The sequence below is a fragment of the Chlamydotis macqueenii genome, chromosome 14 (genome assembly GCF_036417535.1).
Source record: "Chlamydotis macqueenii isolate bChlMac1 chromosome 14, bChlMac1.mat, whole genome shotgun sequence".
NCBI classification, from domain to species: Eukaryota; Metazoa; Chordata; class Aves; order Otidiformes; family Otididae; genus Chlamydotis; species Chlamydotis macqueenii.
Window position 1 is genome coordinate 12,560,823 of NC_141569.1, and position 20,118 is coordinate 12,580,940.

General features: G+C 47.8%; 2 protein-coding genes across 5 annotated transcripts in view; both read right to left on the bottom strand.

The window, feature by feature from the left end:
* Positions 1-7,439, bottom strand: part of CYFIP2 (cytoplasmic FMR1 interacting protein 2) — a 55,075-nt gene extending 47,636 nt beyond the window's left edge. For 3 of the 4 annotated variants that reach the window (XM_086758664.1, XM_086758665.1, XM_086758662.1), the window contains exons 1-2: positions 7,302-7,430; positions 532-672 (exon numbers count right to left, since the gene is read on the bottom strand). In XM_086758664.1, the coding sequence (XP_086614790.1) occupies positions 532-648 (117 nt within the window). In that variant the 5' untranslated portion in view covers positions 649-672; positions 7,302-7,430. Of the gene's footprint in view, positions 1-531; positions 673-1,080; positions 1,189-7,301 lie in introns of all 4 variants that reach the window. The other variant, XM_086758663.1, reaches the window with a different exon arrangement.
* A 2,889-nt stretch (positions 7,440-10,328) lies between these two features.
* Positions 10,329-20,118, bottom strand: part of ITK (IL2 inducible T cell kinase) — a 29,817-nt gene continuing 20,027 nt past the window's right edge. Inside the window, exons 9-17 of the mRNA XM_010129295.2 lie at positions 19,644-19,723; positions 18,865-19,001; positions 18,040-18,114; positions 17,174-17,345; positions 16,311-16,527; positions 15,502-15,566; positions 15,294-15,412; positions 13,292-13,449; positions 10,329-12,747 (exon numbers count right to left, since the gene is read on the bottom strand). Coding sequence (XP_010127597.1) covers positions 12,676-12,747; positions 13,292-13,449; positions 15,294-15,412; positions 15,502-15,566; positions 16,311-16,527; positions 17,174-17,345; positions 18,040-18,114; positions 18,865-19,001; positions 19,644-19,723 — 1,095 coding nt within the window. The 3' untranslated portion in view covers positions 10,329-12,675. The remainder of the gene's footprint in view (positions 12,748-13,291; positions 13,450-15,293; positions 15,413-15,501; positions 15,567-16,310; positions 16,528-17,173; positions 17,346-18,039; positions 18,115-18,864; positions 19,002-19,643; positions 19,724-20,118) is intronic.

The window sequence follows — 20,118 nt, forward strand, 5'->3', positions numbered from 1 at the left end:
GCTTTGCTCGGTCAGTGCAGCAGCAGCTACATCTGTGGTTGTTGAGGGAGAGAAGCAACTGCAGGTACTGCCCTCCCTTGCACGCCATCAGCTCCCCAGACCAGCAGCTCCAGCTGTGCGAGCAGCACGGGCCGGCCAAAGTCAGGCAGAACTTTGATTCTGACCTACTTATGCATGCACTACCACAAAAAGGAAGCACAGAAATACGTGCATAATAAAACATCGCTGAGAACTTTCTGCCGTTATCACAAATCATATCTCCTGCTTCTTACCCGTTCATGCACTCAGGTCCTCATTTTTAAGATCCCCATGTCTTGGTCAGCCTTAAAGATCCCTTTCAGCAATCTCTAGCGCTTTCCTTTTAAAGTCTTTGGGAACAGATTTGTGGCTAGATCTGTTCTGAACACTTCTTCAAACACGGTGAACCCAGGATGTTTTCGAGCAGTTCTCACAGCACCATGTGCTCCTGTGCCTTTGACGAGCTGCCAGAACAACCCTCCCTGCCCCACCACCTCTGGGCGCTGAAGGTACCTGGTACATGATGGAGGACGGAGGCGGTTCGATGCATGGCTGCTGGTCTGGCAGAGGCAGCTCCTCCAGCAAGTCCACGTTGGACAAGGCATCCTCTAGCGTGACGTGAGTGGTCATGTTTCTGGATGTTCAGTTTCTGTGCTAAATCCAAAGGAAAGGAGAGGGTGATAGACAGACAGATAGCAGACCGAGTGGGAAAGCGCCAAAGGAACAAACCAGAACGACAACTGGCTGGCACTGCAGGAGACATGATCCCGGTTTATCTCGTTTTCCTTTTCTTGTGTATTTAACCTACATCTCTGTGTCATCTCTCCTTCTGTGATTCAGCAGCAGTGTAGGAATGCAGGGTAAGAGGAACACAACTACTCACGCATGCCCTTCTCTGCTTAACTCTATGCAAAACTGCCTCAGAGCAAGCACAGCTGGGTGCTGCGGTGCAGCTTTAGCAGCCCTAGGTGAAAGCCTGCGCTCCGAAATGCAAAGCGGAGCTATCAAAAATATCTCTCAAAACAGCATTATTAGAAAAGCAGGACCGATGCTGACACTCACATACTCTTCTTCTCACACACATGAACGGTGCAGGAAACTGTAAACAGCAAATTGCGTTCTCAAAGGTGAACCGGAAAGGATTGAGTGCTGCGCAGGCAGGCTGTGGCACTGCAAGCAGAAAAAAAAAGAAGTTGCTGCTAAAAAAAAAATCTTCCCTGTTTTTACCACACACGCGGTGTCCCCTGCCCAGTCCCAGCCTGCAGTGCAGCTGCAAACGGTGCCAGTTGCACACAAAATAAAAAGCAAAAGGAAATGTTTCTGAAAGCTCACTAGCACTCACCCTAACGGGAACCTCAGGACAAGCCTCTGTGGCCCTCGTCTCCTTTGCCATTCACCTTTGCTGTAAGAGCACGAGCATGGAGGGATGGCTGCTGTCACCAGGCTGAGCACTTGTATAACCACAGCCAGAAGCCTTCCCCAGTTAATGCCTAATCCATGTGCAAGAGCTGTGGCTGATCTAGAGCTCGTGTCTCCTAGAAAAACACTCCGCTGCATTTAAACGTTTGCAGAGAGAGAACTCACTTTAAATATTGACATGTCATGCGATTAGTAAATCACCCCACTCAGTGCTTTTTTCCCCACTCAGAGCCAGTCTGGTTTCAAATTTTAGCGTTTGAGTTTTATCGCTTTAATCTGCAAGACAGTAGAGCTCTCTACTATCGAAGTTCCCATCAAGATACTCACACATTTCAATAAAACACCCTGCAACCTTCGCTTTGGCTCAGGCAAGTGAACTGAGCTCTCTACCTGCCTTGTTACTGAGCCTGTTTTCCAATCATTTAATCATCTCTTTGGCTTTTCTCTAAGCTTGATCCAATTTTGCAACTTTTTTTTGCTGAAGTGCAGACACCGTAGCAGGACATGGGCTCCAGCAGCATCTGCACAAGCGCCAGATACAACAAGGACAGTGGCTTCAGGATGTCCCTAGACAGACACACATGTACCCAGCAAGGACCATGGCCAAGAGGTCGAGAGGGACGAGTCTGCTGCTGTGCCTTTTATCATTATTGCTGCCTGCACACATGGTCTGCAAGAATATGTACGAGCCTGGTAAAATTCGTTCCAACTGCACGAACACCTCCCCGAGGTACCAGGCAGCTGAGAAACAGGGTTGGTTATACCTGCAGCTGAAGCATGAAATAAGTGCCTGGAGGAAAAAAAAAAATCTAAAGCCCTTTCCCCACATGCTCAAATTTCTGTTTCCTTCTTCACCTCTCTTTGGTAAAATGGTTTCCTGTTACAAATTGTACCAACCATCAAAACCAGACCTTACACCCCAGCATGCGCAGGGACCAGCAGCTTCCTTCCTGCCTGCTAGGACCGCGTGCTGCTCCGCGCCGGCTCCGCTTGCCCAGCCCCACCGACCTCCTCGGCTGCCCACCTCTCTCCACCACCCTCCAGTGCCTCAAGACTCCCCTCTGGGTTCCCAGAACAACACTCCTGGCACTCACACATGCTTCATTACATACTTCAGGCTTGGGAAGAGAAAAACCTTCCATTTTATATCTTTGAGGGCTGTGGCTGTTTATTTGGGCTCATTTTTCATTTTTCTGCAAGTCCCATTCTAAGGCCATTTGTGCAAGGCGTTGGCAGTTTGCTGTAATCAAAGACGCTTCCCCAAGAACCCCATGACACCCTAAGAGCTCAGCAACTCAAGGGACAAAATTATTGCTGCTCTTTGGGCCATATCAGGAGATACTTGGTCAGCCCTGAACTAGTCAGGCAGTTGGACTAGATGATCATTGCAAGTCCCTTCCAACTGAAAATTATTCTTTTCTATTCTATTCTACTCTACGCTATATGGTCCCAAATAGGGTCAGGGTCCTGCTGTGCCGGGGAGCACACAAATAAGAGACTAAGCCAGTCCCTGCCCCAGAGATCTTGCACTCAAACAGAGGAAGAGAGGCAGCGAGTTAGAAATATATGAACAGAAAAGGAAGCGTCGAGCCATAGCAAGCAAGCGGTGCAACCAGCTGTCTGCGCACCCTGTGCTTTGCCATGGCTGAGCAGCGTGCAAGGATCTGGATGCAGATGGAAAAAGTACACAGACTTTGTGGGTTTGACAGATGAGTCTTCATGCAGACTCCCAGTTTCAACTCTACACTTCTTTAAACCCAAGAGCAAAACCAGCGGAGGCTACAGGGAGAAGTGTGGTCTGCCCGGACTTCCCCTGGGACTCATGCCCCTAGCACACTGCGGGAAACAGCAACCAGCAGCTGGAGCGCGTGATGGAGAGGTTACTGGGCCAAGGCTGCCAGACCAAGATCCTCACCCCAGATCATCCGTGGAGGAGCAGCCTTGAGCTCCTGTGCCGTGGTCCCTTGCCTGGCTGTAGGGCGGCATGGGCCCTGCTCTTGGTGGGGGTCCACCGCCAGCTGTAAGCATCTAGCAGTTCGAGGGGTTGTGTGAGGGCTGGGGAAGGCTCTGAAGGCATCGGCGGCTGCTTGGCCTGGCCCGTGCTGTGCAGTGTCTCCCCACCATGAGGGCTGCCCGGGGGAGCCGAAAAGGTAAGTCCCACCGCCACAGACCCACGTCACCCTCCCTCACCTTCCTGCAAAAAGGTTTCTAACACAAATGTGTTGGGGCTGCCCTGGCAAGCCCAGCTTCATCCCCTTGGCCCAGTGATGAGGAGGGCAGCCATCAGGCAGCAACCAAGCAGCTCCAGCCCAGGGAAGACAGGGATCCCTGGGGACACTCATCAAAAGGTCCTCATTAAGCCCTAACCTCCATCCACCATCTGGGCCTCAGGGCCGGGGCAGCCGTGCTGGGAAGAGGAGAGTCAGCCCATGTTGGTGGTTTGCCGACGGCACTTCGGCACATGTGGCCATGGGGCTGGGGGCCGCACCGCCCGAGGAGTCACACAGTAGCCTGCCCAGGAACGGGGCTTTTTTTTTTGCCATAACACACGCACAGCGGGGTGAGGCTTCCCTCGCACACAGGAAGCATATCCTGCCTGCGGGGACTCAAACACAGCCACGCAGGCTGCTGGGAGCTGTCTGGCAAATCTACTTTCTTCTCCATATAACGCTGCCCATCAGAGGCCGAAGTCCCTCTGGTCCTACATGCTTTGGCAAAACTGAACGTGAGCCTGGCAGGAACCAACCCCACCCCAGTGAAACTCTGGAGAGGGATGCAGCCATTGGGCTCATTACCTCTTCTGCTAAGAAGCGTCGGTGCTAACAAGTGCAGTGCTGCCCACACTTTCTGCCCATCTGCTGCAGAAACTTCCTGTCCTCATCCCACATCTCAGTCACAAACCCTCTGGCCATCTCGCACACCTTCTGAAGCCAAATGACCACACAGAGGAGAGCACAGGGAGCCAGCCCCACCACGCCAAAGCAGACATTAAGAGTTCCCAACACAGTGACTGTTGTGGCAGCATCCTGAGGGCCAGATCTAACAGCCAGCGTAGGAAGGCTTTGAGAAAGAGCGAGGATGTACAACTCAGATGTCTGAACTTGCAGGGCAGGTCCTACCTTCCCTACCGGAATGCTTGCCCAGAAGTATCGGTGCAGTATCATCCTCTTCACAGCGAGAGGAACAAAGACTACTTTATTGTTAGCACAGCTTGGGGGAACAAAGGAAGACTTTTAAAAGCAGGGCCATAATGAATATGTTGCACGCATGTGCGCTCGGCTTCGAAGCCGCACAGCTGAGAGCTCTGCGGAAGTAGCATGGGCCGTTTCGGTTTTTCAGCTTGCCTGCTCCTACAGCAGACATCCACGCTGGAGCTGCAGTAGCTACCAAGAGCAGGAGCAGGAAAGAAGGCAAGAAAAAAATGGGAATTGCCCAGGAGACTGGCAGTAAGACAGGATCCAAGCCCTGCAAGCCTGGCGTGAGACAAGCAGCAAAATGACTTTTGCTGGGGAGATGGCAATGTAGAGAAGGAGGACAAACAACTTCTGGTTAACCCCTAAGTATCTGGGATTCTTCTCCAGCTCTGATGCCCAGCCCCTGGGTAACCTGGGAAAGTAACTCAATTTATTTTTGCCCCTGTCATAGTGCTTATCCTCCTTACCCTAAAATAACATCGAACCAGTGGTCGGGAACCATCCTGGCCCAACATCACCCCAGCAGGCTGACGTCTCGGGTGCAGAAAAGCAAGGTGCTTCTCTTACGCGCTGCCTCACAGCAAGAGGAGGATAAAAGCTCCTGACCATCAATGTATTTTTAGTCAAGAAGAATAACTCCAGAGTGCAAAAGCTTAGTTTGAGCCTTGCCTAAAAAGCATGAGATTAAATTCCCCTGTATTTTAACACACACTTCATCAATTCCTTCTCACATGCTGTAAGAATTACTGGTAATTGCAGCCACCACCACAGTCAGGGGGTTCTTCGCAGGAGCAAATAAACACAGCCAGGGTAAGCGAGGCTGGCAGAGCTGGGCTCCTGCCCTACACAGACACAGATGTTAATAATCATGAAATTACCCTTCCCATTAAAAAAGGGAGCCAAAGTGCACAACTGCTGAAGCTGGTTTTCTGTATCCCTGCTCTGAGTTTCCTGCCATGCCATTAAGGCTGAGTTCCAGGCATTTACACTGCATTTACATTGTTGCTCAGCAAGACAATTATTTTGGAATTTATTTCTTTTAGAATAATTTAATCATTTTTTTTTTCTGGTGCCAAAGAGGGCCACAGAAGGAGGCAAGTATAGGAAGCTACCTTTCCAATATAGTTGAGAAATTTAGAGCAGGTTTAAAAGCAACCCCATTGCTGACAGTTAAAGCGATTCTTAGGAAATTAAATCATACAGGACAGCATTGCCAATAGTTAACGAATTATTGATCTTCCAAAAATGTTCTTCCTATTTTTAATGCAAAGTTAATAATTGTTTGTTAATAAAATTATTATCATGAAATCAGCATAGTCTGCTTTGCCCTAGAGACCCTGATCAGAAAATGGGAGATTTTTCCATATTCCTTGGGCTTCATTAACAGTAATTAACTGTATAGATAAAAGAATTATCCTTTGCAGGGAACTACCCTACAATTATAGGGCTGTGACAGACACCAAAATACCAGGCCAGTCACCCATCAGTGACTAACCCCAGACAACTGTCATCATGCAAAACACGAGGGTGCTTTTTCTTTCGGTATCTGTGCAGGGCAGGAGGGGTGCAGAGGGTTTAGCAACTCAGCCTATAATTTGACGAAATCTCTGAGATCTGAACCCCCTAGTCAGGACCCCCCCGTGGAAAGCAGCAGATGGCAAAGGGGAACGAGCTCTGCTGCGGGCAGTGCCATACACAGCCATTACCCTTCTCCAAAACAACCCTGAGCAGACAGGGAGGTTTTAGTCTTGTTCTTCTCCTTCTTCCTTCCCACCCGTGGGAATTTCCTGCAGAATCCATCCGTTCCTCCCCAGGTGGGATGCGGCTGGCACCAGGCATTTCCAGCATCCTCGGGTGGAAAGTTCAATACAAAGAAACGCTACCCAGGGCGCTCCTGACCGGTCTCACCCACGGGAAACCGGGTGCTTTTGGAAGGGAAAGGTTTTGCCAGCTCCAACCGACGCCGCAGCACGAACCTGCGGGCGCAGCTCCGGCCCATCGCTCCCAACCCCGGGCTCAGACCCCATCGCTTCCTCCCTCCCCCTCCTCCTCCCTCAGGGACACCATCTTTTCACGCCACGGGTGATCCGGGCGCTGGTCGGGAGCCCTCGCTGGGGCCACCTTCAGCCTCCGGGCCGGTGCTGCGCTCCCCCATCTCCTCCATCCCCTGCATCCCCCTTTCTCCCAGCGCCGAGCATCGCCGCGACCCCGCTTCGAGTCAGCGCCGCCGCCGCTGCCCGCGATGGGCCCAGCAGCGCCCGTCGGGCCCGGGGCTCGGCCCCTTCCCCCTATCCTGGAGGAGGGAGCCGGGATGCCGGGAGTGGGGGGCGGGGGGGAAGAGGGGGATTTGCGCCATTCCGCCCCCCCCCCCCAGCGCCTTGCGGTGGCTGCGGGGAGGCTGAATGCTGCAGGTAGCTCTAAGCATTGTGGGATACATCCCCGCACATCCCGGCCCAGCCGGGCCTCCCGCTCTCCCTCAGCCCCGGGGCTCCGGCACCTGCCCCCGCCGCTGCGCCCCCCCTCCAACCTCCGCCAACGCCCCCGCTGCGCCCGTGCGGGGCGGCCGGGGGGCGCCGGGCTCGGCAAACGCAGCCCAGGGAAGCGGGGAGGGAGAGGGGTGAGACCGCACAACCCCCGCGCAGCCCCCGCGCCCGCCCGCGCCCCGCTCACCTGGCGCTCGGCGCGGCTGCGATGCTCCGCGCCGCGGGATGCTCCGCGCCGCCCCCACAAAGAGCAGGAAATGGCTGCAGCCAGTGCACTTCCGCGGCTCTCCGCCGGCCCCTCCGCACGGCGGCGGGGGGAGCCCCGGCCCCCCCCGCGGGAAAGAGGCGGCTCCTCCCCCCGGGCAGGGCCGGGGATGCGCGGCGGGGCCGGGGGGCAGCATCCCCCCTGCCGCGGCCGCTGCGCCCGGGGAAGGGTTGGGACGGCGGTGCCAGGGTCCTCAGAGGAGGCTGCCGCAGCCCCCCCATCCCTCCGGGGGTCCGAGGCTGGGTGAGCGCGTTTGGGTCCCTCAGAAGGGACCCGTCTGGGGTTCCGGTCTCCCTGGTGCTGAGCCCGCTGGGTCTCGGGGGTTCAGCCTCTCTTCCCCTCAGAGGACCTGTACCATCCTTTGGTTTTACCTACCATTTTAACGAACGCCCTGTTTACAGAACAGACGTGAAGCCTTGGATCGCTGAGTGTATGAGGGACCAAAACCAGAAGGCAATGCCTTTGCTCAGAGCTCCGAGCCTCTTCTGAGTCAGCACTGTATCCAAAAGATCTTCCTTTTGGTGTCTGGCATTTCTTCAGGGAGAAGTTTCCGGTCCTTCTGCTCCTGCTTCTTTTTAAAGCTCCAATATAGCTCTTCAGATCTACTGTGAAATCCAAACTGGATCTCTTGGAGCTTTCAGAAGAACATTGCCTCATGGTGACTGATAGAAACCCTGTAGAGGGCCTTCACTCGTTTTTCTGAAGCCCTCTCACCTGATGATGATGCTGTCTGGTTTTCAAAAGACATTGGTGGATACCTGAGGACTGTTGAAGGTCTGGATACAGGTCTAGATATATTTCCTCAGTGGCCCTGGCAGTGTCCTTTTCCTGAGCATCAGCCTGTGCTAAAAATGTGCAGGCACCTGGCCCCTTCTGGATTGTGACCACTCCTGATTCCTTAGAGCCTGCTGTTGTCCATGCTAGCATGGGGCTGGACTTGCTCCCCATGGATATATGCTGGCTCTGCAGGGAACCTTGGGCACCAGTTTTACACTGTAGTGCTACTGCTATGGGTTGAATGGCGGCCATCGGCTGAAAGCACCGGGATCTGCAAACTACAAAAGGAGCAAGATAGTCTTAGGAACTATCTAAGAAGCTATCATTTAAGATAAAACAAACAAAAAAAGTCTATTATAGCATCTCTGGGAGTAGACTCTTCTCCTTCCCCTGCATAGCATTTCTTCTATCTCACCTTTCACTGTAACATTTTGTAGCCATCAGTCCTCTTTTTACTATTTATTGCTTGTGAGAAAAAGATCAGTAAGTGAGCACTGTTACTGCAGATCCCAAAGATTTAACAGCTAATACTGCTCCGAGGCTGTGGGTGAAACAAGGTCAGTTCAAGAAAACTATGGCAGTAAAAACCACTGTGGACTTTTTTTTTTTTTTTTTTTTTTTGCACAGTTTAATCTGCTCCCATTATCAGCCAGGCTCAGGGTGATGGGAATTCCATGAATGCTGGGCTATTAGTTTAATTTTCTACTCTGTGTTGCCGTAGATCGTAGAATAACAGAATGAGCTTCTCAGCATTGGTCTTGCAGGTCTCTCTGCAGGCTGGGAAGAACGGCAGTGAGGGGCAGGCCCTGTACAGCTGCAGACGCAGGAGGGTGTGCATGTGTGGAGGGGGGATGCGGGGGTGAGCTGAACAGAAGAATACGCATGAATTTGAAGTGGCTGCCAAGTGAGATTTGGCAGAGCCATTCACCTGAATCCTGCCGTGCTGACGAGCACAGTGTTTGGAGAGGACAGAGCCAAACGTCACATAGGAACATGTTCATTAAAAAATGTTTCAGGAAATTTTAGATTTTTTTCAGGCCTGATTTTAAGGTAATTATCCACTGGAACAAGCACCCACGACCAACACATGCCCAGGAAAGAGGTTTTCATGGCTAGTGTTGCTGCACTCCAGCCCCTGGGCTCCACTGAGAAGCATCAGCTGTTCTTTCTGGATGAGGTTCTTGCTTGACTGCCTTTCCTAGCTGGGACATCAGCCCGGGTTTGCCAGCATTTGGCCACTGCAGCAGCAGGTTGGGGATGTGCTAGAACAGTGGTCTGGGCCTCAGCTCCAGCCAAATGTACAGCATAGGCAGAGCTGTGCACCTACCACCTCTGATAAGCAGCAGGTAAAAGTAAGGAAAAGCACAAACTCGCACCTTTCTGCAGAACAGTGAGGTAAAGTGGGTCAAACTGGCAAAGGGAGAATGGTTTAAACATTCAGCACATTGCAAATACTTCCCAAGGAGACAGAGAAGGGGTATTCACTTTGCGGCAGGAGACAGCTGATATTCTCACCTCTACTTTGTGGAGAACATCTACAGTTAAGCCATGTGATGGGCACAAGCCAGAACTTGCCATGCAAACTGCTATGGTGGGAGAAGACTGTGTTACAGTCTGTTAATAGCATGACATTTTCACAGTATGGCACTGCCCTTTGGAGATTCGTGAAGTCCCCTGTAAATAACAGGGGGAAAACACCCTTTGAGAGCACTCAAATATAATTACCCCCATTTCACGAAGATTCAGAGAATTTAAAGCCACCACAATGCATGTTTAGATGTAGAAATGCATATGTCCATATAGTAAATCACCCAATTTGCTGAGATTTTGAATACTTCACACCCCCAATAAGCCCAGCATATAACCTAACCCCAGAACATAGCCATAGCTCTGGAGAACAGAGGTATTTCGGAAAGCCACCAGAAGAAGCCTATTTGCTTCTTGGTGGGGAGGATTTGGAGGAAGAGCAAGCTGTATGATTATAAGAGCATGAGGATGGTTTTTGCATTTTTGCTGACAGAGTGAAAGCCACAGTTGGGACTCAACAATTTTATTGTTTGTAAAAATATCTATCTGGTCCATAGAAATCCTGCAAAAGAAAACTGATCATAAAACTTCACAATATTATTTTGTACAACAGTTTCTAGCTAATAAATACTACACTTACCCAAATATAAATATAATACCAGAAACATTACCTAGCAGAGCAATATTGCTGCTACTTCATAGGGACCTTCTCCAGCGTGACAGACCCCGGGTTCCTCCCAGGATGGAGGGGGCAGCAAGCCAGAAGCTTAACTTTGTGAGCCTGCAGATACCCCTGCTACAGAGTGTCTGTGCTCAGGGAAGAATCGTTTAGGAGCATCCTGTGGTTGTATGGATTGTCTAAGTGCAATCCAGACGGGGAGGAAATAGGGTTATGGCCAGCTGTCCTCAAATTTAGCTGCAAATGTGCAGTTTAACGTGGTTAGGGCTACTGAAAACTTCACTGGTTAGATGCCAAATTTAGCATCACTAGCATGTGACAACAGGCTAACTCAGAGTAAAGGATGAGAGGACAAAGAGAAACTTAGCTTAAATTCACAAAAATTCAAAATCTGTTTATAGATGCTCATATTCCACATATTGGATCTGAAAGTAGCAGTCTAACGCTGCATTTAGGATTGACAACCTCCGGTCTGAATGGTAGGATTGTACTTGCCTGGGAGAGTCATTCTGCATAATATTTGCAGGAGTAAATCAAAGAAAAAAATGTGGAATCAAAGGAAAGTGGGAAGATGTATAAGGCAGGACCTAACACCTTGCCCATATCCATACACCTGAAAAAATATTTTGTTGCCTGAAAGCTACCCTAGAACCATGGGTCTGAAAAATACAAAAAATTAAGCTTCCTTCTACGAAAAAATAGTTTGACACAGGATATATGACCATGGGATTACATTATTTCCTTGTTCCATTTTTGTTGGCAAACATATTTGAACCTGATTTCTGTAATGATGGGAGAGATTGCTGCTGGAAGTTTGTAAACTGCTGTCACGTAAGGTTTACTCGTGTTCGCACCTGTCCAAACAGCGAAGCATCAAAAAAATACTGTGTATATGCACATATCATCTGTGAGTCCTCATGACTTCTCTAGTTATTGTTAATGCTAAGCAGAAAGTCCTTATTTACAAATTCTGCAGGACATTAACGCCCACACTTTGGGTTTTGAGGTCAGTTATGTCAAAACAATGTCTCTGTCTTGTGGTGAAAAAGTAGATTTTCACTGAAATTCCAGGAGATGGATATTGTTTATACCTTCTTCTGCTGTCACCTCATAACGTGGAACTCCTCGTGGAGTAAGTACCCAGGCAGTCCGTTCTCGTAGGACTTTGTCTTTGATCAGTCCCTAGACGATTCACCAGTTTGTTCACAGAAGAGATGGAAAAGTCTTTACTTGTGATGATTTGGTTACTCTTTGAAGTAGGAGAAAACTCTTCTTATTATCACTGGTGCACTGAGTACATACTCTGCATGTTTTCTCTTCATGGCTGCTCTTCTGAGCCCTCTGGCTCCTTCCTTCCAAACACACAAGTTCAGGAGTAGGTTCCTGTGCCTTTCACAGATAATCAGGTCCTGGGATCCTGTCTTGTCCTGCACTGGAGACACATAGCACTCTGCACTGCTCAGTCTTCCATACTCAGTTCAAATAAATTGGATGGAGATCATGTATTTGTCTTCTGATGTAGAAAGACTAAATCAAAAACAATACAAACTTTCAGCTTTGACTCCTCTCCTCCAAGAATGTCTCCATCTGCATCAGAGTCCCATTTTCCCACTCACAATACAACGCAATTTGAGAGAATATCAAGACTCTTCAGCATGTTGCTTTTCCTCTTCTTTCCTTACAAACTTGCATGCACACACAGACACCTCATCAGCTTACTGGGTACCAGAATCCTGTTCCTGCTATGCCGCAGTTTCAGAGAAAATCATGCGAAGGGAGAACAAAACCACCTTGAAATATCACCCTCAGAAACACAGTCACTAGATCCAGCCTGTTCCTCTGTGTCCCAAGCTTATTCCTGTTCAGAGCTTTCAGGTCCAGCCCACTCTGAATTAGAGAGCCATGGAAACATTCCTGCTCCGTCAAAGACAGGTTTTTTTTTTCCCCAGGGAAGATCTTAATTTGGGAGTTCACAGAACTGGAATAGCAATGCCAGATCTTGTAGTTTTGAAGTCGTATCTTCAGAAGAAATACACTTGCTGGATTGTGTGGTGGTTCAGGACTCTGCTCAACTGCTGGTTCTGCTTGTAAGCTGCAAACCACATTCTTGGCCAAACCGAAGCCTGTGTCTGCCTAGGCTCTGGAAGACCTGGGGATATCTTGTCTGGAAGCACCAGCCTCCACCTTCTCTTTCCCCCCAGGCATATGGCAAGTGTCTATGGTGAGAGGATTCCTGTTAATGCTTTTTGTGGGGAAAATCCAGCCATCTGCCCTCTCAGGACTCTTAGCTTCGCTTAGTGGCCAGTGCCATGATTACAGATCAAATTCAGAGATTTCACTCAGCTGATACAGCAGAACAGAAAAGGGTGGCCGGTCATCTTTCCTCTGAGCAGGGGAGAGAAGAGAGATGGAGAACGTTAATGTCAGCTGGAGAGGAATCGCAAGGCTAGGAAGGAAAACCTTGTAAAGAAACTGAGTATTAACAAAAATACAATCTACTGTTACAGAGAAAATGCCAGCGGAAGAATGAGCTTCCTTCTGTGCAATGTTTCTTTTCTACTAGCGGTGAATTTTGCCTAGTGGACACTAAGTACCTTGTAATGGGTTGGCTGTCATTTTCACTATCATTTTTAAAACTAAGCCTCACAGATCCACAGCTTTCTTAGGAAGCAAATTGTTGAATTAACTTGAGTTAGGTGCACTATATAGACTTCTCGGTAAAGTCAATGCATTCTATAGAGACAGCAGCTTAAATAAAAGGCAAAGAGCCTAGAGTTTGCTTGCTAGTGCAGATGAAAGCTACAAAGTGCTTCACTTCCACAATTTTATCTTGTGTTAGCATGTGAAGTGTATACCCTCTCCTCCTAGAAGCCAAGAGGAAGAGAGCTCTTGTCTTTCGGAACTAGAGCTCTCCCATCAGAATACTAACCATCTTCCAGCAGCGGCTCATGACCTCATAAATCGCCTTGGAGGCCAGCCTGGGTTTGTAGAGCCGAAATCCTGCATTGATTTCCTCCACCACTTCTCCATTGGTGCGATTCTCATAGGGGATTTTACCTTCACTGAAGACCTCCCACATCAGCACTCCTAAAGCAAACAAGAAAAATCACAAAGAAGCAAATAAAATCCTCAGCAGGCCCACGGCCACTGCAAATGGAGTGATACAAGGCATCTTGTGTTATGATTAGGTTTAATTTCTTTGGTCACCTAATATGACTGACTTGGTAAACTGTGTTCATTTTGTATTAGCAAAGGGAGACAGACAGACAGACTGATCTGAAATAAAGTAACTCCACAGTCTACTTTGCTAAATAATGCCTGCTTTCCAGCTTTGAATTCTTCAAACAGAAAGATGCGTAGAGATTGCAGGTCCTCACCAATGACATTGGCTCTATTGAAGAATAAGCAAAACAGTGGTACTCCCCCAGCGTGCAGATTCCTGCACTGGGAATTTTTCACACACATTTTGTTCTCCTGGGCACAGCAGGATTTCAGCCCTGGCAGAAGAGATGAATGAGCTGCAGAGTAGCAGAGCAGAAAGCTTCTCACAGTCATGAGACCATGACATGACAGAGGAATCCTCTTATGCAAACGCCACTGGATGGGGAGATAACAAGGCTGACAGATGGACAACACTGCTGTCTGCATGTTTCACAAAGAAGGACTGACCAACGCAAACAAAGCTCACTGGTATTTCATTCAGCCCTGAAACTGGAGTGAACCAACTTCACCCAGATTGACTTGACTGTAAATCAAACTGAGCACCTTTTTTGGAGGCACCTGGATCTCAGTGTACAGGCCAGTTTCCGATTTGTGAAGCAGAAGAACGCTCTTCCCAAAGTAGCATCTCTCCCCATGTCACCACCACTTTGCTGGGAGGTGTCAAGAGATAGCTCTGTTGGCAAACGTTGTCCCTTGGTATTATGTGGTGAGTGCTGACAGCCTCCTCCACGTGCTGGGGGACACGGAAAGAGGAATGGTGCTCTCTGAAGAATCTCTGGGTTGAGCTCTCGAAGGCATTGCGTAGGTCTGAGCACCCAGCACATTGCACTGCTCGTAACCCACCACAGGAATGCGCAACTTCAACCGCAGCAAAGCACGGTAAAGGGAGAGGGAAGCGCAGAATTCCCAAGCACAGACTAGCAAAGGTTATAATCCTGCATTATTTACTGCTGGGCCCGGAGCTGCGTGGCGCCCCATTGACTGTGTGCCGTGCGCAGCACACTGCACCAATTCATCCTGCAGCACCGCGATTTGCATGCTCGCTGGAGGAGGGCCAGATACATTTGTGTGCCAGATCAACAGGCCAGGGGATCGCCTTTGTTATCTCCAGTGCCAATGACTTTGGGGAAAAAAAATATACAATGGTTTTCTTATCTATGAGGGTCCAGAAGGGAGCCCAAAGAACAGACGCAAATCATAAAACAATGCATCGGGGAGCAGGAAATGAGGTGAGAAAATGTGAGCAATGAAATAATATTTTTGTATCGTCATAAAGCAAATAGAGTCAGCAGAGCAAACTTGGAAAGGCAGAGGGTTTGAGCCTGGGACTGACACGCAGACAGATGGAGTGCCTAACTGTCTGTCCTTTCCGTATGTAACCGTATCAGTGACTCTCCAGCCTTTTCTTGGACATTCCTGCTACATCACTCTGAAACAGAGCTCATTATTTGGTGTTATAGAACATTGCAGAGGTATAATACATTAAGTTGGCAGTATTTGCTGTGTTCCAAAGTGTCTAGGTAGTTTACTGTTCTTTCCTTTCTTACACTTAAATGACTTACGCTTGCTTTCCTAAGCCATTATTCAGGCAAAACCTCCTTGGAGCCCAGAAGATGTAGTGTTTAGGAGAGTTTACTTGAGAACTGAGCCCCTAGGTTTTCTGAGCTGGTGTTTGTTAAATTTTTTCCATTCTGGCAATTGATTCTTACCAAACGACCAAACGTCAGATTTGGTGCTGTAGTTGCTGTAGGAGAAAACCTCTGGTGCAGACCACTTGACTGGAAACTTGGTACCTGTGGAGCTGGTGTACTGATCATCAAGGACAATCCTGGAAAAGGAAAAGAAAGGAGTGTGCTGAGTAACGACCCCGTCCCATGACAGCCTGGTAGGGAGCATGCACAGCCTTGGTGGCATTACCTTGACATCCCAAAGTCGGAGACTTTGACCACGTGGGATTCTCCCACCAGGCAGTTCCTAGCGGCCTGCAGGAAAAGAAGGTGAAAAGGCAGAAGGTCAGAGCTGAAAGACTGTCATAGCCACTCAGTTGCTTTTATCCTGGCAAAGCGGATAGTGCTTAAAAAAAGGAGAATCAAACTGACATAATTCCATATAAAAAGAATGAAAACTTGAGGTTCTCATGCTTTCTGTGCATTTCACAGCCAGCATGTTCCTGTTGCCAAGAAAGGTGTTCAACTGTCAGTCTGACTTGCAGGTCCTTATTGCCCAGAAAGGGCACAGAAAGACCCTAAAATATCCACAGCTACTCACAGTCCTTATCCCCCTAACAAAACAGCAGCACTGACTCACGCAGACTGATTGAACACCATATATTTTAAAAGTATTCTACCAGCAATGCATGTTTATGCATATGTTAAAACAGGTCTTTTTGGAAATATCACTGATTTTAGACATAAAGAGTGGTTAGTCCCTGGGAATGGTGGGAGCTGGGGTTCTCAGGGAGCAAGAGTCCACTCAGAAGAAGAGACAAGGTTTATGTCCTTGTTTCTTCTCTCTCAAACACAATTAAGGGAAATAAATTAATCAGCATTCCAGGGGTTGCTTTTTTTTTCCTAAAGTATTGATGCTGCTTCTGCAGTAAGGGATGATACTGGATCCCCTATCAACAGATAGGCAGGAGGGGTGTGAAAGCTGAAATTAAAGAAAGGAGAAAGCACAGGGAAAAGCCCAGCTGGAGCTGAGGAAAAGTCTGTCTGGGACTAACATACCAGATCTCTGTGGATGACAGAGTTTTGTTCCAGATAAGCCATTCCTTCACACACATCTTGGCACATCCCTAGCAGGGTTTCTTTTGAAAAGCTGCCCCGCTGGCTCCTGAGGTAGTCGGATAAACAGCCGTTCTCCATGAACTCAAACACCAGGCAAATGGGAGTGTTCTCAAAGCACACGCCATACAGCTGGACGAGCTTGGGGTGAGACAGCTTCCTGTGGGATGGGGAGGGAAGGTGGAAAAAGAGGCTGAAACAGGCTCAGTGCCTTCTATCGTTACTGCAAGTGTGTTATACATGGCCACCCACGTCACCCTGCTGCACCGCTCTCTCTGCAAAGGCCAATTATGAAAGCAGAGAGAAGAAAATGTGTAGACCAAGTCTAACGTCAAGTGGCACTGAGTGTCATCCCATTTTAATGGTAATGGTCACCAAAAGACTTTTCTGCATGGAAAATCATCCAATTAAACAACAAAAAAAAATCCAATTCTGTCTACTTTGGAGGGAGCAAAATGTAAAAAATACAAACAAAGTCAATAAAACCAAAGAAATATTTTCAGTTGTGCAAAGCAAAAAAATTGCACAGGTAGGTTTCTTCAATGAAATTTCCCTCAAATTTTATGAGATTTCTTCATCTAATTATTTCTGGCAAAAACCACTTCACTCTCCACAACACACTATCAATTAACTCTGCCTTCCAGAACAGCAGAAATCAGGAAGACCATTCTGGATATTGATAGACTTACGAGAACAGTAATTCACCTACACAATTTAAAGTCATATTCCTCAGCATTATCACAACAGTTTGGTTCAGTCTTGTGAATCCTACAGAGTCTGATTTTCTCGGTGAATCTACTACTTACATCAAGACTTTAGCTTCCTCGATGAAATCTTCTTCAGACATTGCTCCTTCACGAATAGTCTTTATGGCTACTTTTGTCTTCTCCAGCAAATAGCCAAGGTAGACCACCCCAAACTGACCACTGCCAATTTCCTGTACACAGGTGAGCTCAGAGGGGTTAATGACCAATTTTCCTGTTGATTGTAAAGGAGAAAGAGTGAGGATCTAGCAGTAAAATGTCAAACAAAAAGCTTTTGAGGGTTAAACATTGAGACAGGACTCAGAGTGAGACTTTCTGACTCTCCCTCAAATTGTCAGCCTGACCTTTGGTAGCTCATTTTACTAGTTCATGCTACAGGTCATATTCAAGAATAGGAACAACAACATCCCCTTTCTTTCCCCATTTGTCTTGTCTCTCCAGTTCTTCAGGGAGGATTGTTTCTATCATGCATATGTGCACTACTGAGCACAATGTGGTGTTGAGTTTCTTTGATGTCTCCAAAAATTGCAATAAAGATGATACCAGCAAAATTCTCTAGACAACTGTATGCAAACAGAGGCATCTTTCAGGAGGGACTCATCTTTCATCAAGTTATGTTATGCACCCACTGCCATCACCTTTGTTCAGCGTTCATTTCAGTATTTAATGTTGACTTCTTTGAGATCCTGGGGTTCTCATCATCTCCCTCAAGGCACTGCACAATCAGTTCATTCAGTTATGAGTGGTAATGAAAAAGATGATAATCCAGTGAATGGTGGAGTATAAAGATCTATTTATTGTGGCTACAGTCACATGAATATCCATCAATATCTATGGGGATATTCAGGATCACCCAGCTAAACAGCAAAATGTGTGATTCCCATATGGTCAAGAGAGTAACTCCATACCATAGCTCAGCCCGGCAGTGATTGGGGCCTTTTTTCTCCAAGAAGAGACTGCATACCGCAAACGAGTGACAAGACCTGAATAACAGAAGAAAAGATGGGTTCTAGTTATTGTCACAGTCATGGGAAGTGTGGCTGTCACTGCTCAGAAGGGAGTCTGGATACTGGAAGCAGATTTATTGTACTGAGTTCTCAGCTCCACTTGAGGGCAGCTGAACCTCTATTCAGACTGCAATTTCCTGCCTGCTAAAAGGAAGCCAATTCTCAGCAGCTTCAGCTTATTCCCACTTTCACTCTGTCAGCAAATGGGAGCTGTGAGTCTATAAATTCTGATAAAACTCCGAATTATTACTTTTATTTGTAGCACATTTTTGAAGTCCAGGATATCCCATGATATTCCTGGACTGTAGGAATGGGAGTCTTTGTTGATTCCCATGTCTGATTATGGATCCTGGCCATGCCTCTAACTTATCATCTCCTGGGCAAGAAGGCCCTGCAGTGTAACTCAAACAGATAGCTTGGTCTGGCAGTGGTGACACACCCTCACGGACTCCCAGGAATGAAAGGGCTCTCTATAGTATGTCATTATGGCATCTGTGCTGGTCATATCAGCCTTAGAAGGACCACGAAGAAGATGTAACACTGGAAGCTGGTCAAAGATGGTCATCTTCCTGCCATCCAAATGCCAAGAGAAGTGGAAGAAAAGGTGATGCCATTTAACATTTCATTGTAAAGACAGGGGGCTTGGGAGCCTTCCTTCCTTCAAAGCAGTTGGCTGGCTGCATGGTAAAACTGCAACTTCTCTGGTCAGCATGAACCTTCACTCACCTCCCGCATTGTGCTGGTGGTAGTTGATGAGTTCAGGGATGCAGTCAAACACGTGCTTTTCTGCCAAGTAATATCGCTTGGGAAAGTCAGTTGTCTCATTGATGTGATAATGCTTTATAACGGGATTGTTATCCGTGCTGAAAAAAATGAGGTTTTCTTTGAGGAAAACTAGATTGCAGCAAAAAGACAGGAATTTGAGGAGTAAGTGGAAGAGGACCAAGCAAGCAAAATGAAGAATCTTCCGTACGCAGAATGAATGGGAGAGGGGCAAGGAGTGAAATACAACTGCTAACAAAAGCTGTGTACTCTTATGTTCTCCCTCTCACTCATAGATGGTCTCATCTCTAGAAAGGCTGAGGTTTCCTGATAAGAACAAGTTAAGTACTAAGTTCCTCTGCCTCTTCTTTTTTAAACAAAACTTTCTGCCCCATCACTGAAACCCTTTCACTAGTCTTGTATTACTCATCTCTGACGAGTCCAGCGTATAGTCCATGTTGACACTTCAGCTGGAGGGACAATTGCATCAAAATTACAACCCCAGTGACGTCTAAGGGACTATTTATAGGCACATATTTAGATGCAGGGAGAAGTGGAGCCTTTAATACACTTTGCAAATTGCAGCTAACTCTTCTGCCTTTTTTTGGAAGTGTTTCCCTCTTTTATTTTCATGAGCCTTCTGCTTCCTCTTTATAATGCCAAAATGATGACAGAGATTACACTCTCATAGAAGCCATTTCATTGATGTAATTGATGTGAAAAGCTGCTGAGCTCAGCTGTACCTTAATGCTTTGGTGAAAACAGAGACTGTGTACATGCCAGGCTGCCTTGAATCTCTCACCATGAAGGCACCTTCCCTACCCTGCAACAGGAGAGAAAACTGGTTAGAGACACAATAGGAAAAAAATAAAGTGGGCTCAGGGCAAAGCTCTGCTTGTTTCAGCCTTGTCTACTGCTCAGTCATGAGGATGTGCTAAACATGTAGGAAAAAAAGAGCCATTGGCCAGCTGACAGAGCTTGTTCTGTTCCACGCACAGCACTGATGGCTGCCCAGGGCCTGCAGGTACACCTCGCTGATTTCTCTTGGGTGCTGTGTATTTTTAGCTCAGTTTCCTGAGGAAATGAGACTTATGCGCTCATGCTGAGTATCTGTGGGTGTGGGTACATGAGCTTGTGTCTCTTTGTCCTGCCAAGCCTCTACTCTAGAAATTTTGCAGCCACTGATTGCTTTCAACCCTATCTGACAGAACAGTAGGG